The sequence below is a fragment of the Vulpes lagopus genome, chromosome 23 (assembly GCF_018345385.1).
Source record: "Vulpes lagopus strain Blue_001 chromosome 23, ASM1834538v1, whole genome shotgun sequence".
Classification (NCBI taxonomy): Eukaryota; Metazoa; Chordata; class Mammalia; order Carnivora; family Canidae; genus Vulpes; species Vulpes lagopus.
The window spans coordinates 40830232-40852193 of NC_054846.1; the positions used below are offsets into that span (position 1 = coordinate 40830232).

At 37.2% G+C, this 21962-nt stretch overlaps 1 protein-coding gene across 2 annotated transcripts in view; it reads right to left on the reverse strand.

The window, feature by feature from the left end:
• The window catches only part of ACSS3 (acyl-CoA synthetase short chain family member 3), a 143296-nt gene that overhangs the window by 12559 nt on the left and 108775 nt on the right, over positions 1–21962 (reverse strand). For both annotated transcript variants that reach the window (XM_041738836.1, XM_041738835.1), the window contains 4 exons: positions 18873–18968; positions 16079–16142; positions 6549–6630; positions 4270–4392 (listed from right to left, as the gene is read on the reverse strand). In XM_041738836.1, the coding sequence (XP_041594770.1) occupies positions 4270–4392; positions 6549–6630; positions 16079–16142; positions 18873–18968 (365 nt within the window). The remainder of the gene's footprint in view (positions 1–4269; positions 4393–6548; positions 6631–16078; positions 16143–18872; positions 18969–21962) is intronic.

Genomic DNA, 21962 nt, shown 5'->3' on the forward strand with positions numbered 1-21962 from the left:
CTCACTAACTTCCTAGGTATTTACATGTCAAACAAAGATGAAGCCTCAGAACTTGGAAACATCTCTAAATTGTAAGAGTTGAGACACACAAGGCTATCTGGCTCCTAGAGAGATTTTATTTACATATCAAAGAGTTGGAGTTTGGATTAAGGCCCTTATGTTTTGAAGGAGACTTTCGGATGAGGGATGGAAGATCAATGCTTTCTTCTCCCTTATAAGCAGACAAATATTATCTTACTCATCTCTCATCTATGAAGTGTCTGACACTTATATAGGACCTAAGGCTATGGCCTCGGGTAAGAATGAATGACATATTTAATATCAAGAAATCTGCCTTTGACCCATAACACCTCATTTACATATTCAGAATAAAATTAACAGAGATGAATATTAAAAAAACAACAATAGCCATGGTCCAAGAAGAATGGGCAAACATTCTTGGAGTGAAAGGAATCAGAGAAGTTCTCAGTAAAGAAACAGAAGCTACAAAAGAAAATGAAATGACTTGAAGGAAGAGAGAAAAATGTATAAGAGAAAAATGAAGAAAAGGCAAAAAGAAAACTAATAAACTGATAGGCATAATATAAATATATGAATAATTTATTTAAATGTTAATTGGTCTGAAAACACCACTTAAAAGATAGATATTGTCAGATTGGATAAAAATAAAAGTAAGACCTAACTGTATGCTATCTACAAGAAGTCCATAAAAAGAATAATGACCCAGATGATGGATCTGCATAGATCCATAATAACCCACAATGATCCAAATGAAAGGATGACAAAAGATATATGATTCAAACACTATTCAAAAAAAGATGGAATGGCTATGTGATTACCACACATAACCAACTTCAGAACAAAGAAAATGACTATAGATGTTTAAAAAAAATCAATATATAAAGACATTGCAACAAGTAAGGTTTATCCCAGTAATGCAAGGCTGAACACTTGAAAATTAATTAATGCAATCCATGTATTAAAAGGCTTTTAAGAAGCCATATGATCATATCAATAAAAGCAGAAAAAGCATTTGGCAAAAATTCAGCATTCATTCAAGTTTTTTTTTTAAATCTCATCAAATTAGGAATAGAATGAACATCGTAATTTGATAAAGTTTATCTACGGAAACACCTACAAGGAACATGATTCTTAATGGTAAGACACTGAATGTTTTTACCCTAAGTTCGGAAATAAGACAAGGGTATCTGTTCTCACCACTGTTATTCAATATCATACTGGAAATTTTAACCAGTTCAAGAAGGCAAGATAAAGAAATAAAAGGCATTCAGACTGAAAAGAAAGCAATAAAATTATCTCTATTCACAGACAACATGATTATCTATATAGGAAATCTCAAGGAATCTATAAAAGATACATATCAGTTCAAGGAAGTCAACAGTATTTCTATCCACTAGCAGTGAAAATTTGTAAACTTAGATTTTAAAAAAGATTCTGTTTACAGTAGCTAAAAAATTAAATACTTAGGTATAACTCTAACAAAATAAGCTCAGAATCTGTATACTAAAAAATATAAAATGTTGATGAAACATATCAAAAAAGACCTAAAGAAATGAAGACATGTATAAGACTCTTGGATTGGAAGATTCAGTATAAGCCAAATAACAATTTTTCCCAAAAGTATCTATAGATTTAATGCAGTCACAATCAAAATTCATTATAACTATAAAAAAGTTCATTCTAAAATATATATGGAAAAGTAAATAAACTGGAACATCCAACAACAATTTTGAAAAAGAAGAGCAAATGTGGACACTATTCAACTTAAGGCATTCTATGAAGCTACAATATCAAGACAGAATGGTACTAGTAAAAGGATAACACATAGAATAATGAAACGGAAGAGATACTCTAGAAATAGATCCACTCAAATACTGTCAGCTGATTTGGACAAAAGTAAAAAGGAAATTCAAGGAAGAAAAGCAGTCTTTGCAATAATTGATGCTTCGAACACCTGACATCCATATTTCAAAAAAATAATAATCCTGGGATCCCTGGGTGGCGCAGCGGTTTGGCGCCTGCCTTTGGCCCAGGGCGCGATCCTGGAGACCCGGGATCGAATCCCACATCAGGCTCCCGGCGCATGGAGCCTGCTTCTCCCTCTGCCTGTGTCTCTGCCTCTCTCTCTTTCTCTCTGTATGACTATCATAAATAAATAAAATTAAAAAAAAAAAATAATAATAATAATCCTCACTTTACAACTTGCACCATACACACACGAAAACTCAAAATGTAAATGTAAACTGATCTGAAATGTAAAATAAAGTAAATGTAAAACAATAAAGTAAATGCAAAACATGAAACTATAAAATTCTTAGGTCAAAACAAAGAACTGTTATGACCTTGGGTTAGGAAAGAGTTCTAAGATACAATACCAGAATCATGATTTGTTAAAAAAAAAAAAGAATGTCACTTGACCTCATCAATATGAAAAATACTTCTGTGAAGTACATCTTTTTGTTGTTGTTAAAGATTTTACTTATTTATTCATGAGAGAGAGAGAGAGAGAGAGAGGCAGAGACACAGGCAGAGGGAGAAGCAGGCTCCACGCAGGAAGCCCAATGTGGGACTCGATGCCGGGTCTCCAGGATCACGCCCTGAGCCAAAGCATATGCTCAACCGCTGAGCCAACCTGGCGCCCCTGTGAAGGACATTTTTAAGAAAATAAAAAGACTAGTTACAGACTGGAAGATGATATTTGCAAATCATGTATCAGATAAAAGACTCTCAAAACTGAACAACAAAAAACAACTCATTTTTTTTTTTTTAATGGGCAGAAGATTCCCACAGGTATTTTACCAAAGAAGTTATCTGGATGAGAAATAAGCATGTCAAAAGATGCCCAACATCATTAAGTCATTATGGCAAACCAAATTGAAAGCAACGAGATGCCACTACATATCCATTAGAATGGTTAAAATAAGGATAATGACACAACTCCAAGTTTTAATAAAGACAGGAAGAAACAGAAACCCTCAAACACTGCTGGCAGGAATGTAAAATTGTGAAGCCACTCTGGAAAACAGTTTGACAGTTTCTTATAAACTTAAACATATATATTTACCACATGACCCAGCCAACTCACTATGGTTACTTATCATAGAAAAATAAAAACTAATTTTGCCCAAAAACTTGTACATGAATGCATATAACAGAGTTATTTAAAATTACTTCAAACTAGAAACAATCCAAATATCCTTCAGTGGGATCCCTGGGTGGCGCAGCGGTTTGGCGCCTGCCTTTGGCCCAGGGCGCGATCCGGAAGACCCTGGATCGAATCCCACATTGGGCTCCCAGTGCATGGAGCCTGCTTCTCCCTCTGCCTGTGTCTCTGCCTCTCTCTCTCTCTCTCTGTGACTATCATAAATAAATAAAAATTAAAAAAAAAAAAAACAAATATCCTTCAGTGAGTGAATGGATACAGAGCCTGGTTAATACATCCACTAATGGAATACCACATAGCAATATAAAAGGACAAATTATTGATATACAACAATTTGGATGGATCTTGAATGTATTTTCCTAAATGATATAACCCAGTCTCAAATGTTACATGCTATATTATTGCATTTCTATGACATCCTAGAGAAGCAAAAACATAGAAATAGAAAAATCAGTAGTCACCAGGGGTTAGGGATGGGGAGCATCAGAATACAAAGGTAATGTTACGAGAGAATTCTTTGGCAGTGCTGACATTTTTCTGTATTCTCTCTGTGGTAAAGGTTCCAAGAATCTATACAAGTATAAAAACTCATAGTACCGAACAGCAATAAAGTAGATTTTACTCTATGTAAATGTACAAATTAAAAACATTAAAAAAAAGTTCTTCTGGGGACTTGGTGACAATGTATTTACATTAGAAAAAAATATCAGGATTTAAGAGTACAATAAAATATTTAAATCTCCCACCAGTTAAAGACTATATGCAAACCTGGTTATCGGGCAAGAGAAAATCAAGAAGCTAGAGGCAATGCAAGTAGTAAGTATCAAGAAGCAAAAGTAGATAAGCTCTCCTATAAATAGCACAAATATGTAGCTTCTTCAAATTCCCCCCCCTACCACCCAGAGACCGGGGAGTGTGGAGAATAGGACGTTTTATACAAGAGGAAGTGAGGTGAGAGAGGTACAAGTAACCCAGCCTCTGCTTCAAACGAAGGGAACAGTAATTTTCCAGATACACTGACTTAATTCCAGTTCACCTCTGTCTCTAAATACTACCTGGAACAGAAAATTCATATTCATCAATACCTCTTCAATAGCACCTGCAGAAATCCTGTGACCTGCAACATTTATCACGTCATCAACTCGAGACATAACATACAAATAGCCTTCTTCATCCATGTAACCAGCATCCATGGTGTCATAGTATCCCTGAAAATGAGAATCAATAATGTCTCATTAGCATGTATTGCTAGGTAATGCAATCATTTAAGAGTGGTATAATATAAAATGTGATAGAAATGGATTTACTGCATGCACTTGACTTTTTTTCATAACTAGGCTATGGAATTAAACTCTTCTTGATTTTGAAAACTTACTAGAATCTCTTTGCTCCTCTAATAGCCAGGAATAAATTCAAATGTTCTTAAATATTTTCAAGTTAAATGTTTGAATGTAGAATTGTAAACTTTATGAACTCACTTTTTTTAATGGAGAATTAATAGTTCAGTATTTCCAATATACTTTGGTATTGCAAAGTAATTCTTTGATAGATTTCCTCTTTAATTAATATTAATTTTTAAAAGCTCTAAAGCTCTCTATGAATAATTACAAAATAGAGTGCTAGTTTGTTAACATGAATTTGGATTAGACTCGAGCTTCTGTGAAATATAATAATAGGGGTGAAATTTAATTTTTAATCAACTCAAAGTAGCAGCACATCTTCACCGGTCCAGAAAATCACAATAGAATGGAGAATCAAGAAGAATACAAAGTAGAAAGAAATATTAATTCTAATGCTTTTCAGTTATCTTGATACTGATGTTAATGAGCATGGGCTTTAGGAACAGTCCAGATGAGTCACTATATGCTCCTGAGTCTCAGGATGCTCATCTGCTAAACAAGGTAGTGAACTATATATACCCTGTAAGGTTTCAGTGAAGCATAGATGAGATGGTGTATGTAAAGAGGGCCGATCCTGGCACAGCGAAAGGCCTCAGTAATTGGCAGCTCTCACTGTCATTTCTTTCGGAGAGAAAAACCTAGAGTACAGTTCAAGAGCATGGACTCCAGCCTTTACTCATAAAGGCTTTCCCTTTACTCCCTTTCCAGCTCCATCACTTGTAAACTACAGGCAAGTTACTCTACCTTTTGTGCTGTGATTAACCCTTCTATGAGAAGTTTGAGGTCAGGATAACAAGAGTACAGTCACCCCACATAGTTTAACCATAAACTGAGACCCTGGGCACTGTCAGTGTAGAAAGTGGTCATGTTAAAACCACATGCACATCTCATTTGCCACTATCGGGTGTACTTAATCATATCAGTACTCTGAGGATTTAATGGCGGCCCATCAGGCCGATAGACTGGGCCGAGAGAGTCAACTCTACTGACAAATCTTCGCTGCCACAGTCCATCGGGGGCATGTTTTATCTCAGCTACTGAGATCATTTAACTCCAAGATCTCTTTTCTAAAGGAAGCTATTTTAAATCCTGTCATTTGCTTACTTGATTAGGTTACCTATCTTTCACTCACAAATAATAAAGATAAAATGCTAAACACTGAGACTTATTTGTTTGTTTTAATAGAATTCTGACCATTTTTTTTTCACCTACTGCATAATAAGAACCAAGAACCTCTTGGAAAGAAATAGAAACCAAAGTGCAGCAGCAATATGATGGTGGGACCTGATGTGTATTAACAATAAAGTGCTGTTATAAACACAAAACATATTACGGTGATATAGAGAAGCAGGTAAATGACAAAACAAAAAGAAGGACACAGTAAGTAAGGCCAACGCTTTTGGCCATCCAGGTTACTGGAGGTTGTGCTGCAGGAACCCTGTGCCTAGCGTGTATCTGTATTTTAAAATGGGAACTTAAAATAAAAAGCTAAGAGAACATTCAGGAATGAATGTCAAAAATAGGTAAAGGAGTGGAAAAATACAACTCTGGGCAATCCAAATGAACTTTGCTCACATAACCAGCTATAGAGGAGGTGAAGGGGTCCCAGTGACAGTGTACAATTCTGATCAGGTGCTCTCAGACAGATCCAATCAGGAAAGAATAGAGATAGCCCCCCAAAGTCTTTAATTTAACAAAAACGTTCCCGATATTCAGGGCTGCTCAATTTCAGGAAAATGTGCTAAAGAGAAACTGAGAAATTTCTATGTCCAGAGACCAATAAATATAAAAATGACTTAGTTAATTGTGGTTTGGGCATTCTTATTTCTGAGATCCAGAACTTGGTCCAGATAAACTTTAGAAGTTGTTATCTATGAGTCCAGGACTAAGTGCTCGATTTAATAGGCAAGAACTACAGAGAGGTACTTTGGAAGGTTTAAAAACAAGTATTATAAAGTTCTTACAGGAAATTTTTCAAAGTATAAATGCTTGAATGCTTCCTGATTCTTCCAGAGTCCTGAAAAAGCCCCAGGTGGTAATGGCAACCTTATATAAAAACAGAGCAGTTAGAATTATGATCAAAGTGGTAATAAAGATAGATTGATTAGAACAATTTCCTAGTGTGATGGATAATTGCAAGTCAAATCCCACATTGAAGCATGACCCCTAAATCTACTGGACGGATCCTAATTGAGGCTGAGCAGCTGGCGATGACCTGGCAGCAGCATTGAGGGATGACTGTAGTCTCAGGAAAGGGCACAAAAGGCACATTGAGGCTGGCGTTCAAATAGGTATTATTAGCAGCAATCACTGTTTCAATAGGAAGCATAACATCTGCACAAAGGAACCAGAGATGCATGACTGAATTACTTTTTAAGGACAAATATCCTTCTACCATAGGTAAATAAATCCTTTTTGTTGTTGCTGTTGAAGTACCAAGATCCCAACTGCCACCTCTGGCTATCTCTGTGATGAAATGCTCCAATTCAACATTCCATGAACAATCTTATCCTCACAATCAATCTGCCTCAGGGAAGTCCCTCTCACTGCACCCACTTGCAGTCTCTCTTTTCATGACCATCCCAACCCAGGTGATTTCTCATCCTATGAACACATGGAGATACTTGAGAATATAAAACAGAAGATCGGATATACCTCTTCTTTCCAACCAATTTGTCCTTCTATTTCTTTCCCCCATAGTATCAAATAGGTATTATACGCATGGTCAGGGCTTAATCTTGGTCTATCTTTATACAGGTAAATGAACAAATTCTCACATTGGTTCCCTGTAGGAAGTGCCACTCAATGAAAATAATCACTCAAATTGTTTCCTGGACACAAGAACCTTTTAGAAAATGCTTTAAAGTTTGGGAATTTCAAAAAAATAAAAAATAAAATAAAAAATAAAGTTTGGGAATTTCGATACTGTAGAATTTAAGGGTTTTCCAACACCTTCCCTCTCCAGGCTCATGCAATAAAAATACAAAGCGAAGCAGTGACTTCACAGTGTTCATATTGAGAAAACTGATAACAAAGTAGACATTGGCTACTGCTTCCCATGAAGCAGTGTCACGCATCCTCCACCCCAACATTAGACCTCCGAGGCGCTGAGTTGTATTCTCACATTCTGTCCGAGGAGTGGTGCTACAAGTGGCATCAGCGGCCCAGCTGTGATTGCCCATCTTCAGCCTCCTGGTAGGTCCTCCCTTGAGAAGCCCTCACTTTGTATTAATTTAAGATGGAGAAAAAAAAATGCAACATCTGCATTTCTGGACTTCATGCAATTGCATAAAATGCAAACGGAAGCGGTCTGTAATCTGTAAACTACAGACACTCTGCTGTTGTTGCTCTTGCTGTTCCTCACTAAGCCCGCGCGAAGGCCGTGGACCGAAGCAGGTGATGCCTGTGGGCTCTTCTAGCGGAGTCGGCTATGCCAATCCTAACTCCGTATCATATAATTTCACTTCCTCAGTTTGTTTTTATTGTTATTATCTTACAGGCAGGTGTAAATCATTGGTTATTAAACATGGTAATAAAATATGAATATAGCAGCCACCAAAACACAATCAATTCAGCACCATTTTCGGGATGCCGAGGATAAAGAGGTGAATAAGGATGCCAAGAAGGTTTGGTAGATAATAACCGAAAACCAATCCAGGATGGAAAAGATAACATTCATGAGTGAAGCTGACTACATGTAAAAGAAACAATCTCGACAATAATCTCAATGGAGATGGATTCTCCTTACATAGTAAATAAATAAATTTCCAATTTTCCTCCTCTCTAGTATATGATGATCTACATCCTTTCTGCTTTTCATGGTGATATTTATTCACTATACTCTAAGAAAAATAAAAGGTAACTGTGATAATAATTGGCAACTGATACTAAGGCTGCTTTGGGGAAATCAGAGAGGGCTGGGGTCTGAGGCAAATTAGAATGTGGATGCCGGGTCTAACAGAAGCAGCTGTTTCTTAGCACCATCTGATTGTTGGTGTACAGAAATGCTGATCCAACTTAACATTGCCTGTAGTGAAAACTATGCAGAAAGAAGGACATACTACTGTTCAAGCAGCTTTTCTTTCATTTTATCTCCCCTAGACACAGATTTTGATCCCCCAGCATCCAGACTGCCTCCTCACAGTAGAGACTCCTAAGTATTTGCAATAATAATCCAAATGAATTAGCTCCTCAGGCACCGAGTGCAATCTGAGTTTCCTGGTGGCCTGGGACGTACCTCATACAGCGTGTGTACATGGGACAGAGTGCGCAGCTTTTTCTGGTAAGAGTGTTACTAGAGAGAAAGAGAACATCTTATACTTCCCAGAAGCAGGTTACGTCTGCAGCCTCTATCTTTAAAAGAAGGTGCTCTGATAATCTGGGTTTTCTCTTAGTGCCTGGGCGAACTATGGCACCAATAATCAGTAACAGAGTAGATTCTTATAATTAATAAAAGTGTAGAGGATTAAAATATAGGTAGCCATCCTCCAGGGGGAAAAAAGTTAACAGATTTTAAGGACCTGGACTTTTTTAGCTGTTGCACAAAATCTCAAATACCTGCTTAATTTTTTTAAAGAACAGAGATGGTAGTGATTTTTATACCATTTTTTTCTCACTCCTGTGAGAAAGGTCTGTATAAATTTTTATCTACCTAGAGACCTTGAGAATTAAGAATAACATACCAAGGATATGATCCAGGGACAGTGAATGAAATGGAAGGAGAAATCCAAGGCCAAATGCTATTGTTCTTTAAGGACCAAAGAAAGGGGATCATTCAAAAAATAAATCAGATGCATGAGAACTAGGAAAAAAAGAGTATCTTAAGAACCACTACTGTAGAGTTTTAATAATGATTGAGTGTTTAACAAGGTCATAGAAGCACAGATTTTGTTTGAGAGTGATCCAACCGAGGTCAGGCAACTCAACAATGAAGATACGGTGAGTATTCTCAGGATTGCCATTTCAGGGGCACAGAGCAGACAATAATGAGAGTGACTAAAAAGTAAACAAAGTAAGAGGAGGCAGGAAGCTAGACTATATATATATATATATATAGTAGACTATATCTTTTAAGAGTCTGTGAGTGACTGGAAGGAAAGATATGTCATTGATGGAGTGCAGAGAGGCAGGCTGATTCTAAGACGGGGAAGGTGTGAATAGAAGCAGCCAGTGAAGACAAGATGAAGACGTAAAAGTCTAGTGTTTTTACAATACAGTTCGGGAGAAAGACTGTCATGAATGATGTCTATTCCCTTAAGTTAATGAAATAAGGTAAAGACGTTCATCAGGCAAGTTTTACACCAGGTCCTTGGACTCTGTACCGGCAGGAGCTCTTGGAAGGGAAAGTTTTATCCCTGAAATGAAGCCACACCTAAAAGCCAAGGTGTGGATCTGCTGGAAATGACATCTGAGTCTCCTGATCATTTCTGACATGTCCCCAGAAAACTACTTCATTATCCCCAAATTGAATTGAGGAACAGGCTGGAGAGCAAGATAAGAGATAGCAATTAGTAATTAGCAGGATACAATGAGGGGAAGCTATCTGTTCTTCACTAATAGAGTCTGATGTGTTTTAAAAATTCGGATGTTAAAAAAAAAATTCGGATGTTGCAATTTCAACATTAGAAACGGAGTCTAAAAAAGGAACCTTAAAAGATGCCATATAATGGTCCTAAAGAAATACAGGAAGAGAGGTTTTCAGAATTGGGAGTAACCATGACTAATATATATATATATTATATATATGAAAATATATATATATAATATATATATATGAAAATATATGAAATATATATATATATATATATATATATATATATATATATATGAAATAAAACACGTGAGAAGAGAAGCAATAAGCTCCAGAGAGACGTTCGGTGTATATATGAGCTAGAGTAGATTTTTTTTAAACAGAATTGCAAATTAACATTTTTCTTGTTGAATATCCTAATGATTATCCTATTGCTCCTGGAATAATGGATGCCCTGGGGTCTTCTTCTGAAGTTGCAGAAAAAGAAAATTTTCCTCTGTAGTTACAATAACATGAAGATACATTAGACTGGCAGGAGGAGGGGAAGGTTTGAAAATACTGGGACCCACTCTGGATAGTGCCTACGCTCCTCCTTCAAATCCAAAATAAGGCCACTCTGTGATACCTTTCCCAACTCTTTCAAGCAGAGTGAAAAGGGAAGTTTTGTTGCAACCTGTCCAAGGGTGGATCAAGAGTTACCCTTAGAGAATGTCTTTCCTGAGAACCCATTCTTAAAGGGAAAGAGAAATAACTCAAGTGATCCTCTGTGTGTGTGTGTGTGTGTGTGTGTGCTGAGAAATCCTTAAACAGATAAGAAAAGAAGGGACTGGTCATCACTGTAGAAGGTGACATTCCTGACCACTCTGGAATATAACACATACACGCCTCCATTCCCAGATACAGGATGATCTGTATTTACTGTTCCATCAGCAATCCCCATGGTAACAGAAGTTAAATTGAAGACCTAACTCCTGTTCCCTAGAGAATTCTGGGGGTAGATCCCAACTTTGCACTCCTAGCATTTCCACTGGAGTCTGTAGCTTTACCTGAGATTTTCTTATGAGGCTGCCTTTTGTCTCCCCACAAAGAGAATGATTAAGCCATCATTTCTTTCTCTCAGGGCAAAATGACTAGGTTATAAATGTGAGCTGTAGCTGCACAACTACTACAGATGTTTAGATGCCCATGTCTAAAATGAGGATAATACCTGCCCCACTATCTCACCGTGATGGTGTAAGGCTAATAAATGATCTTACTATAAAATCTGCGTATGACATTTAGAAAGGAACGTGATTACAATTATGTGCCACCCTTAGTTTTACTCAAAGGGATACACTAATGAAAAGAAAGCTGTCCTGGCCCTTTCCCAAGACAGCAGCACAGTGACTAAGTCACTCCTGTGAAGCTATAACGATGTGACAGGAGTCAACAGGGGACAGAAGTCAACATCTGGAGGCTGAGAAACCGGCAGGCAGCAGAGTGGAAGCCACGTGGACGATGCCTTCCAGGTACAGCACCCTCCTCCTGCGCCCAGGCCTGCGGGGCACAGACCAGGGCACATAGCAGGAGGTGGAAAGCTGCACTTCCAGTAGCAACAACTGGATCTGATCCATGAAAAACATAGGCCCATAAAGGAGGACTTATTTTTTCCCCTTTTAAAAAAAACCCTGCATACTGTGGAAAAGATGCATTACCCAGCACAAGTTGGTTTTGATCAACTATTGCCTGCTTGTTACAGTAGCCAGAGACCTATGGCTTTAATAACGGTGAGCTCTGGGGTACTGAGGAAGGCAATTGCAGTTAAAATTTTCTTTCATGGCCTGTTCTGTGCTGCTTGGAAATTACAGACTCAGTTTTATTTCTGCACTTTAGGGCTCTGGATGCAATTGCAGGAATACCTCCCAAAATTCATGAACATTCTGTATTCATAGCAATTCAGATACCATAACTTTCCCACTAAATGAACTGCCTGGAGTAGGTTTCAGAATCAAAGGAATTTGCTAACATCCACAAAGACATGTAGTTTCTTCTCTACTAGAAAGGCAAATCCGATGAATGCAGAGAATCTAGAAAAGCTGTAGGATTCATGCTTATTACATCCTACGGTCTACAGTAGTTGAGGAATCATTTAAACGTCTATCTTCCAGTGAAGGGATTCCCAAGAAAGCAAAACAGTGCGATTTCTGAAAAGTGTTAACAAAGAAGTGGAAAAAATTAAGTGGAACAAGAGTTTTCTGTTCAACATTTCCACATACCACTATTTCTCATTTTAGGGTGAATCGTCTTAACATGATAAAATGAATCATTCCATTTAATATCTTGAAAGGGTGGAAATATGATTATAGCTTCAGATTTTAAAGAAACTGCCACAGAAAGATAGTTTCCAATGTGATTTATCTTGTTCATAACAGATTTTATAGTGGAAGAAGCAGCTACAGCAGTACTTACAAAAGCAAACAAATTTGGAATTAAAACAATGAGTCATTTTTTTTATTGGCTTACTTTAATATAGTTGGAGCCCCATACATTTCAAATATTCCATGCTGATTTTCCCTGTATTCTTGTAATTATACTACAAGTATTATTAGTGAACCTACACCGCTACTAGTTATTATACAAAATAATAAAATAATAAAGAGAAGCCTAGATATGAATAATTGAGAGTGGACATCTATTTCTGGCCAGGGATCACTCCCAGAGGTAGCTTTTGACACCATCTCAGTTTTAAGTCCCTGGTGGACCCCACTCACCATATATACTCCTTTACAGTATCCACCTAAGTTTTCTGGGGGCCCATGTGGCTAATCTCTGAAAAGAAGTCTGCTTTCAGATCACAAACTTTCTTTAGAATGTGGTCTATATGAAAAAAAAAAATCCTTCTCTCTCAAATTACATACTTTTTTTTTTTTTTTAAGAACCGCAACAATTTTTATTAAGTCAAGAAGCTTTGGGTTTTTTTTTTTTTCATTCCCTTAATTCAATTAAACATATATTTTTTATGAGCTTCTATAAAGCATTCATTGGCTAGTCCCATTCTGGGTGAATGATGTATCCCCTCAAGGCACAGAAAACAGTTATGGACTAACACAAAGAAACCTTACCAATAGATGTTAAACATGAAAACATCCTACACGTTCTGCAGGCAGCCACTGAGATGCACGAGTAATTTTGATGTTGACAGGTTAGGGTGGAATGGCCACTAGAGAAGTGGGTTTCCAAAGGAAATCCTTTGGAATATCCTCCCAGATATTACAAATGAGTTCCTATAATAAGGTTTCAACTACTTTTACAAAAAAAAAAGAGCGAGATCTTGATGGGAACTATTTTTTTTTCCTGTTTTTTCTTCTTTACCTTTGAATATATATACAACATTTTCAAACATCTCGTCTCACTCTTAAGGCAGGATGCAAACTCCACTGCATATCATAATATATTGTATCTTCCAAGAATTCACAAAGAAATTTCAGAATCCCAGATCAGTGCAATAAAATTCCCTGTTTAGGAATGCAGAGAGTAGAAAATAATTCTGAATTGGTGACAATCTAAACCATAGAATGCTTTAAGGCAATGGTTGTGTTACTTTTTAAGTACCAGTAACATTAATGGCTTTAAGAAAAAATATAGTTTATATGGGCAACTGCTATATTGTTTTTGAATGGAAGTAGGGCAAAACAACCAATAATTAGAATGGCAAAACACACAGAGGGTATAAAACTGTGGCATCAATACTACCTTTAGGATCTTACAGAGTTGCTTTATGAAATAGACTCACTTATATTTAGAAGGTTATATAAAAATGTGTGCTGCTAGAGGGTTTTCAAAAACCAAGTGCTTCCCTAAGTAAGCTAAACATCCACCTACAATCTTGCTCAGATTATTAATTTCTTAGAACACTTTCCCCCAATTCTCCATTTCCCCCTAAGAAGTCAGATTTCAACCAGCTCTATGTGAACATGCATTCTAGCTCAGAATAATATGAATATAAATGGTATATTCAGTTTTTAATTTTTCCATCTTGACAACAAGTGTCTTAAAATTTGCGACACCTGCGTGACTCAGTGGTTGAGCGTCTGCCTTCGGCTCCTGTTGTGATTCCGGGGTCCTGGGATCGAGTCCCACCTGGGGCTCCCTGCAGGGAGCCTGCATCTCCCTCTGCCTATATCTCTGCCTCTCTCTGTGCGTCTCTCATGAATGAATAAATAAATAAATAATCGGTTTTTTAAAAAGATGTCTTAAAATTTAAACTTGAAAAAAATAATATAGTACTTACCTATCTAGGGATACCACGAGAATCTGAGAATTGTATCATAAAGTATATCTGCTCTATTAGCTTTTTGTAAGGTTAACATATCCTGATCTGAAGAAATCCATTCTTTTTAAAGTTACTGTTTTTCATTTAATTTTCACAGAATTTTAAATGTTTTATTAACCTGAGTTTTTTTTTTTCTCTAGCTCCATCCATATAAATGCTAAGATCTTGTACTTTTTCACTGCCGAGTAAGAGGCCATTATATAAATATACCACATCTTTTTTTGTTTTTTGCTTCTTTTCTTTTCTTTTTTTTTTTTTTTTGGTCTCTCAGGTCTAGGGGTCAGGTTTGGGTTCCGGTTAGGTTTAGTTTAGGGAAAGGGTGAGGTTATGTGTCCAATATTCTGCAGTTCAGAGACCTAATCTGAGAAATTTCATACCTGAGGTTAGGTCTCTAACCTGAGACAGGATGAAAATTCAGTCATGAAAATTCTTTTCTTTTATTATCTTATTTTTTAAAGAAATCTCCATGCCCAGTGTGGAGCTCACTGCGGGGCTTGAACTTATGATCCTGAGATCAAGATCTGAGCTGAGACCAAGAGTTGGACACTCAACTGACTGAGTCATTCAGGCGTCCCAAGAATTCTTTTAAATAAGTAGGAAAACAAATTTTTTTCAAAGTTTGACATACAATGTTCTTTATTTACAGCGGTTCCTTCTGCCAAATGCTACTACTTAAACCATATCAGTAAAGATGCCAATATTCCCGATCAGAGGCACTAAAGCAACCTGTATTAATTATTAAAATAGTCACACCTTGTTTGTCCCCCGATTTAATCAACTTGCATTTCAGCTTCCTTTAGCATGACAATTTTAAAATATGGATTTCAGTATTTGCACTTCCATTTAATTCAAATGGAAATTTGAATTCCATTTGAATTCAAAGCAAATTCAAAGCAAATTTCAAAGCAAATTTCAGTATTTGCACTTCCAATTTTGACGCTTTTGACACTTTTGTTTACAAATGAACAAGGATGAAAATGTTAGCCAGGAATTGTGGTATTTGCTGAGTTGGGGATTTTATATTATGCTACTATTTGACCTGATACTTACACTTTTAGAAATCATTCAATATGATAGCGATTATCAGAAAAGGAGAGAAGACAACATAAAAAAACAATGTTCAATATGGTATTATTTACCATCATAAATAAATCATAAATATTAAAGAAAAAAGACCAAGATTTCTAGAATGGGAATAAACACTTTTAGAGGCAGAGTTGAAGCGAAATATGCTCATGAGACAGGGTTAAGGAAAAATGGAAATACAAGAATAAGCAGTCTAAAATGCTGATCAAAAGGAAGGGCGCATATATATTATAAAATTAATGTTGTATCGCTAAAGGGTGGGAGTATAGAAACTTTAAATACATCTTTATATTTTTGGTATTTAAGTTAAATAGATCACCCATGCATTATTTGTATCATCAAAAAACTATTTAAAATGCAAGATTTATCTTTATAAAAAATCATAAATTTATCCTACTTTATGGGGCTTCCATGTTTAAATGACAAGAAGTTGGCACTGGGTATTGTCTAGCCATGCATGAGCTTATTTTGCAACCCCCTACTTAGTGCTATCCATTGCATGTTTTTCTTACTATTACATACCAATTCTTGCACTCTTAAATAGAAGCATTGTAAATTTTTCTTACTTTACCACAATATTTCCTAAACATCGAGCCTTCAGTTTTTGCATGTTGTCATCCAAAATCATAACTGCAAAGTAGAAACAAACAAATAACATAAATTTGAATAAAAATGTGTAGCCTTAAAGCTTGAACTTTTCCATGTTTCCTATATCCAACCCCCAAAACCGTAGCTTCACAGGCTTCTTTTAATTCCTATGAGACGATGAACATATAACTATGCTAACATGTCTCACAAAAAATTCAAAGGGCACATGCTTTGATTCTTAAGAAGATCATGAATTTTCCCTCAGAAACTCCCTAAGACATTGTATTTCAAACATGCTGTTAATTTCATAATCCGTGTTTATATCCACTTCAACGTAGCCTCCTATTCTATCAAAAACATTAAAAATGACACAAAAGGAAACAAATCAAGTTCTAAAATAGGCCAAAAATATTTCAAGCAATAAAAATAAAGTTTTTAAAAGCATGGGAAACCCTTTTGTGATTTAAGGCTTAATATCCACTTCTAAGCCTTAAAGATCCATTTAAGCCTCCCCAAATATCATCCCAGTGGTGCTTTCTGGGCCACACTATTCCAGTCCTGAAAGATTTTAGGAGGTCGAAGCCTGTATCCACATCCTACAACCCCTAGTGCAAACTGGAAATGAGGATATATCATCATGTTCTAAGCTCTAATTGATCCTTTATGTGGCGTCATCCATCCAGATTATTCTACTAAGCGAAGCTATGAGAAAAGAAGGACACTGTCCCCAGAAAAATTAATCATTCCCTTCTTTGTGTTCTCAGAGCACTTTACTTTAGAATTCTATTCTGACAACTAGTAGTGGTATGCATATTCCTCTCACAAGACTGGGAGGTCATTAAGGGTGGAGGTCATGCCTAACTAACCTTTGTGTCCTCCAAATCCCAGTGCCGTGGCCAATTTACTCTGTGCCCCTGTATAAATATTCTGTCTTTGGTTTCTCTATAAAAAAGTGGGAGTGATTCTTTGCTCAGTGTTCTTATAAGACTTACTTGAAGAGAATAAGTGACAAGCTTGTGTAAGGTACTCAATGAATGTGCGACTGTTACACTACATCGAATATTTTTCACACACACAAAAAATGGTTTTCTTTGCTTTTCCAGGTGGATACCACTTTTTTATCCCCATGCTGAATACTACATTATGCTTCTGAATCTCTGCCTAACCACAAAAACATGAAAATTATGAGTCATAAATTCACTACCTCCTTGGTTATAGATACTTTAGCTCTAATGTTTAACCTATGCTGTCTGTAAGCCAATGGCTTTCAGACAATGAGAAACTTCTGTACTGAAATTTCATGAGGCATCAAAGCTTAACTCTTTCTTATAGCTAGATATAAAAATACTGAAAGGGAAATGCATTTAACATCTCCCACAAACAACAGCCCCTAAAAATGGCTCAACACAAAGCAATTTTTTCTGATAAAAGGAGCAGGGATGACAGGACTGTTCAAAGTGCGGATTTCACTGGAGCTGGGTTCACCTTCCAATGCCTGGAAAAGTCACTGACTTCACAGAATATCTATTTCTGCTCTTAAAAGAAAAATTCCAAAGTGTCTTTTTATAAATACATCTACTAGGCTAAGTCAAATGATCCACGTTTCCTTAACTAATCATTGTCCTAGAAAGAAAATATATTTTTATGTCAGAGAGGCAAGGGATAAGTCTCTACATTTTATGATTTACATGCTAATAGAAACTATATGTAGGATCCATATTCTGTCCACCAAAGATGGATTTTCCTCGTAAATCTGTTAAGCTAAATTGTGACCTTATGCAAATAAAATAAATTATGTTCTTCATATTCCTTGTCTGTGAAATGAATGTGTAAGTCTAAATTAGGTCAGCCTGTCTGGCTTCTAGGAAATATCAGCACGCTACTAGCTAAGACTTAGTTCAGTCTGTTCACTGGCAAGTGCTTGTGTTAATGCTTCACTGTGTTACATCGTGACCCTATGAAGCATGTAGAATTATTATTCCCATTTAGAAATAAGGAAATTGAATTTCTGAAAAGTTAGGTGACTTGTGTAACTTATATAACTAGCAAGTGGAGCCCAAGGGAAATTAATGAACCACTGTAGCCTTACCAACAATTTAAAGCAAATATTTAAAATACATTGTATCTCATTGTCACATACTACCAGTATGGACGAAGTGATTTCTCTATTTAGAATCTTTAGTTTTTTATATTTATTTTTAGCCAACATGGTTCAGAAACTTTACAGTCACTCCTAAGTTAAAAGGTAGCATATTAATGGGAAAAACTACAGCTTTTGTAGCAAAAACATGCAAAACAAACAAACCAACAAAATAAAACATGATGGTCTGCACTGTCTATAGGACCTAACTAGCCATATTACCTCAGGAAAGTAATTCAATCTCTTCAGGCACCAGTCAACTCATCTTTAGAGTGATAATGATACCTCTGAATTAAATATAATTCATCATTAAGTGAAATGATATATGCAAAGTACTCTGCACCTAGCAAGTGTTCCATACATATTAATTTTACAGCCATATTCTTAACGTGCCTTATAAATATTATTTCTTGGTTATTACAGTCATTTAGAACATGTCCTTGGAAGTCAACAATCTTATTTTTGATCCAATTGACCTATAACAAAATTAAGGCATTTATTTTTAGTACAATGTATTCATTCAGTCAAATACTTTTAAGCACTGACTGTGCTTGTTTGATTCACATTAGACATGGAAAAAATACCAAATTTATTAACCTTACACATTCCAAATAATCAGGGTCACTTCTCACCATTGTATCCTGGAACACTTTTTCCTGCTTGTCCTGGAGGAGGTGTTTTAGAATTACCTAATCCAATGCAGGATGCTGTAATTGGGGATCCAGTCTCTGGAGAAATAAATATTTATCGTTTAATATTTAAACTTGAGATCATGATGTTTCTTCACTGTGTGCACTGCCCCTTACCTGTCCGCTCCCCCCTCAGTTTGTAATAGAATTTAACTTGCACGAGGGATAGATGAAGGGTGGAAATGCATTACTTAAAAATGAAAAAAAAATCTAGTAATTGATATCAGATCAACAGTTTTAAAACTTAAGGACACAAATTCAGAATAATGTATATAGTGATGCTTCTTCTAAAGAAAAGAGAGTTCTCTCTAATGTTCTTGGTTATGAATCAGCCGGCAAGCAGAATGCAGAATTACATGGCTATGAGAATTTTACAACACATGCTAAAAACTCAATGATCTCTAGAAAAGATGCCTTCTCTTCACACATCTAAAGCTATTTTATCATGGAAAATAATAGCTACATGCCAGAAATTTCTCTTATCTGTGGCTTAATCTCTGAAATAAGTGACCCAGAGATTTTTGAGAATATATGAACAATATCAACTCTAATTTTTAAAGAACTACACCTGCCTAGAGACCTTGTATCCAAAGCTGACCTTAACAATGCTGAATCAAATTGCTCTCAATCTGCTGTTCCTGGGCTTCTAAAAGGCAGGCAAACAAGGGCAAGCAGGTGGGGAGGAAGGCACAAAGGAAGGAAGAAGGGACATGTATGCTATGCTGATTATTTCTTTTTCTTTTTTTATTTTTCTATGCCGATTATTTCATCAAGACCAGAGACTTAGCCACGATTAACTTACATTGATGAACAAAAATGATAAATTCAATTTCTCTGTCTCAAGTTGTTAATAGTCAGAATAATAGCAGCTATTAAATGATAGCCATCGTTCTGAAAATGATGATTTCATGAACAAATGCCTTTGTCATTATTGGTAAACACAAGTTTGGTCTTAGCAGAATCTTTTAAGTATGAGGCTTGCATGAATGGAGGAGAAAGATAAGAGGCATCGACTGTGGGAAGTTTCGGAACTAGTGGCTTAGTATTATGCACACAAACATACCGTATGTATACCAAGGGACTAATTGCCAAGCCAATTGGATCCAAAGTAATCCAAAATATTAAAAATCTATCTTCCTAAGGACTCAGAATGTATTCTTTCCACTATGGTTTCTACCATAATTTATCATACATTTATATCACTTTAGAATGGTGGAAAGAATTTATTACTGATCTTTACTTTCCAGAGTAGTTAGGTTTATTATTCGCATTTTATGGATGGTGGCTCAGCTGGCATCAATAACAGAAGATGGACTCTGGAACATTAGCACACAGTTCCTAAGTCACAGTCCAGTGTTTAAGATGCTAAGCCATATGGTCACTGCTGAGAAGAGGCAGCAAGTCACCAGAGCAGACATTTCCGATGTTTAACAAAGAATTTTCAAATGGTTTCACACCGTCACCAATGTTTCGTACCATGACAAACGACTCAGATGTTTTCATCCCGTGACAAAAAAGGGGCAGGTATTTTACAAAATGGCATTCCATCAGTCGTGCGACACCCCTGCCTCTACTCCCCACAGCAGCAGCCAAGCAGGGAAGGAGACCCCCGTGTTAGGAAAGGTCGGCCGCATTTTTCCTGTTGCCTTTCTAAAAATGTCTCAATACTGACCTCAGCTGTCCTCCAGACTGATAGAGAGACAAGAGCACTGTGACAGCAGGAAGCAACCTGTCAAGTGAGGAGCCAGACAGAGCAAGGTGACAACAGCAACAGAAGCTACCAGGACACAGGAGGAAGAGAGATGTCCCCTTGATGGCGCTTCTGTTCCCCTCACCCACGTGGCAGGGGAAGCAGCCACCGAAGTCCATCTTCTGTGTTAAAAGTTGGCCCATCAAGTTGAGTTTATCACCAGAGGCTTTCAAGTTCAAACTCATCTACATTTTTTAACACCAAAGAGCCTCTCAGCACCTTGTCAGCAGATGGCTTGAGAGCCTACCAATGGACCTTCCAATGGCTACAGGGCCTGCTGTCTGAAGGGGGAACAAGCACAAACCCACAACAGAACCCTGACGGCACTCTGCTTCATCTCACGCCTGTGTGGACTCTGAGAAGAGATGGCAGCACTCTGTTCTTCTCCCTCTACCATGGGGCCAAAGGAGACATGGGAAGAGGAGGTGAGAATAAAACCTAGTCTTCAACAGAGGCCCGGGAATGACTAAGCTGATGCTACACATCCTGCCTGGGATTCTTGGCATCTTTGTACAGTGATCACACACTTACCCTCTTCTAAGCTTCAGCTGTTTGGTTGTAATTCAGGATGGGAAGACATGAACAGCAACCTCTTCTCTAAGATTACTGGGACTCAATTTTAAGGGCAATGAAAAGGATTGTCCATTCAGGCACTCACAGTGGACAATATTAGTTGGTGCTTTGAACATGAGTAACTTGAGTAGCTCATGGTCTTTAGTCTGATATTCATTTGGGGGTTTGGAAAAAGAACTGTGGGTAGTGACACGTAAAAGATACACGCAGACGGAATGGCAGTTGGCTGGCTCCACCCAGGGAGCCATGGTTAGGACGAAAGTGGAATGAGAAAGGCCATAAGGGTTGCTGGAGAAACTTTGGTCTTCTCTGTATCTCTGAATGCCCTGACGTGCAAAGAACGTACCAACACACCTGAATGTCAAGCACACACCCGTGTGCTCACACACTGATGCACACAGACCCTGACCACCCCAACTCTCAGGCTGGCCCATGTGCAAAATCGGCTCCTGGCTGGGGAAAGCCCTCCGGCATGCACCTGGCCTTCCCCAAACTTCTAAGGACTCCCGAAGCCCCATTGCAAAGATGTTCTAAAAACATCTACTTCACACTGTCCAGGCTGTAATTAACCGGTTATCGAAGGAGACGGGAAATCCAGATGTCACACTGTGACCGGGAAATAGCTGCATTTAAACAAACCAGAACTTTCTCCTTGGAGAGCAAAACTGGATGCCACATTGGGAGAAATCTTTCCAGAGACACCTAATCTT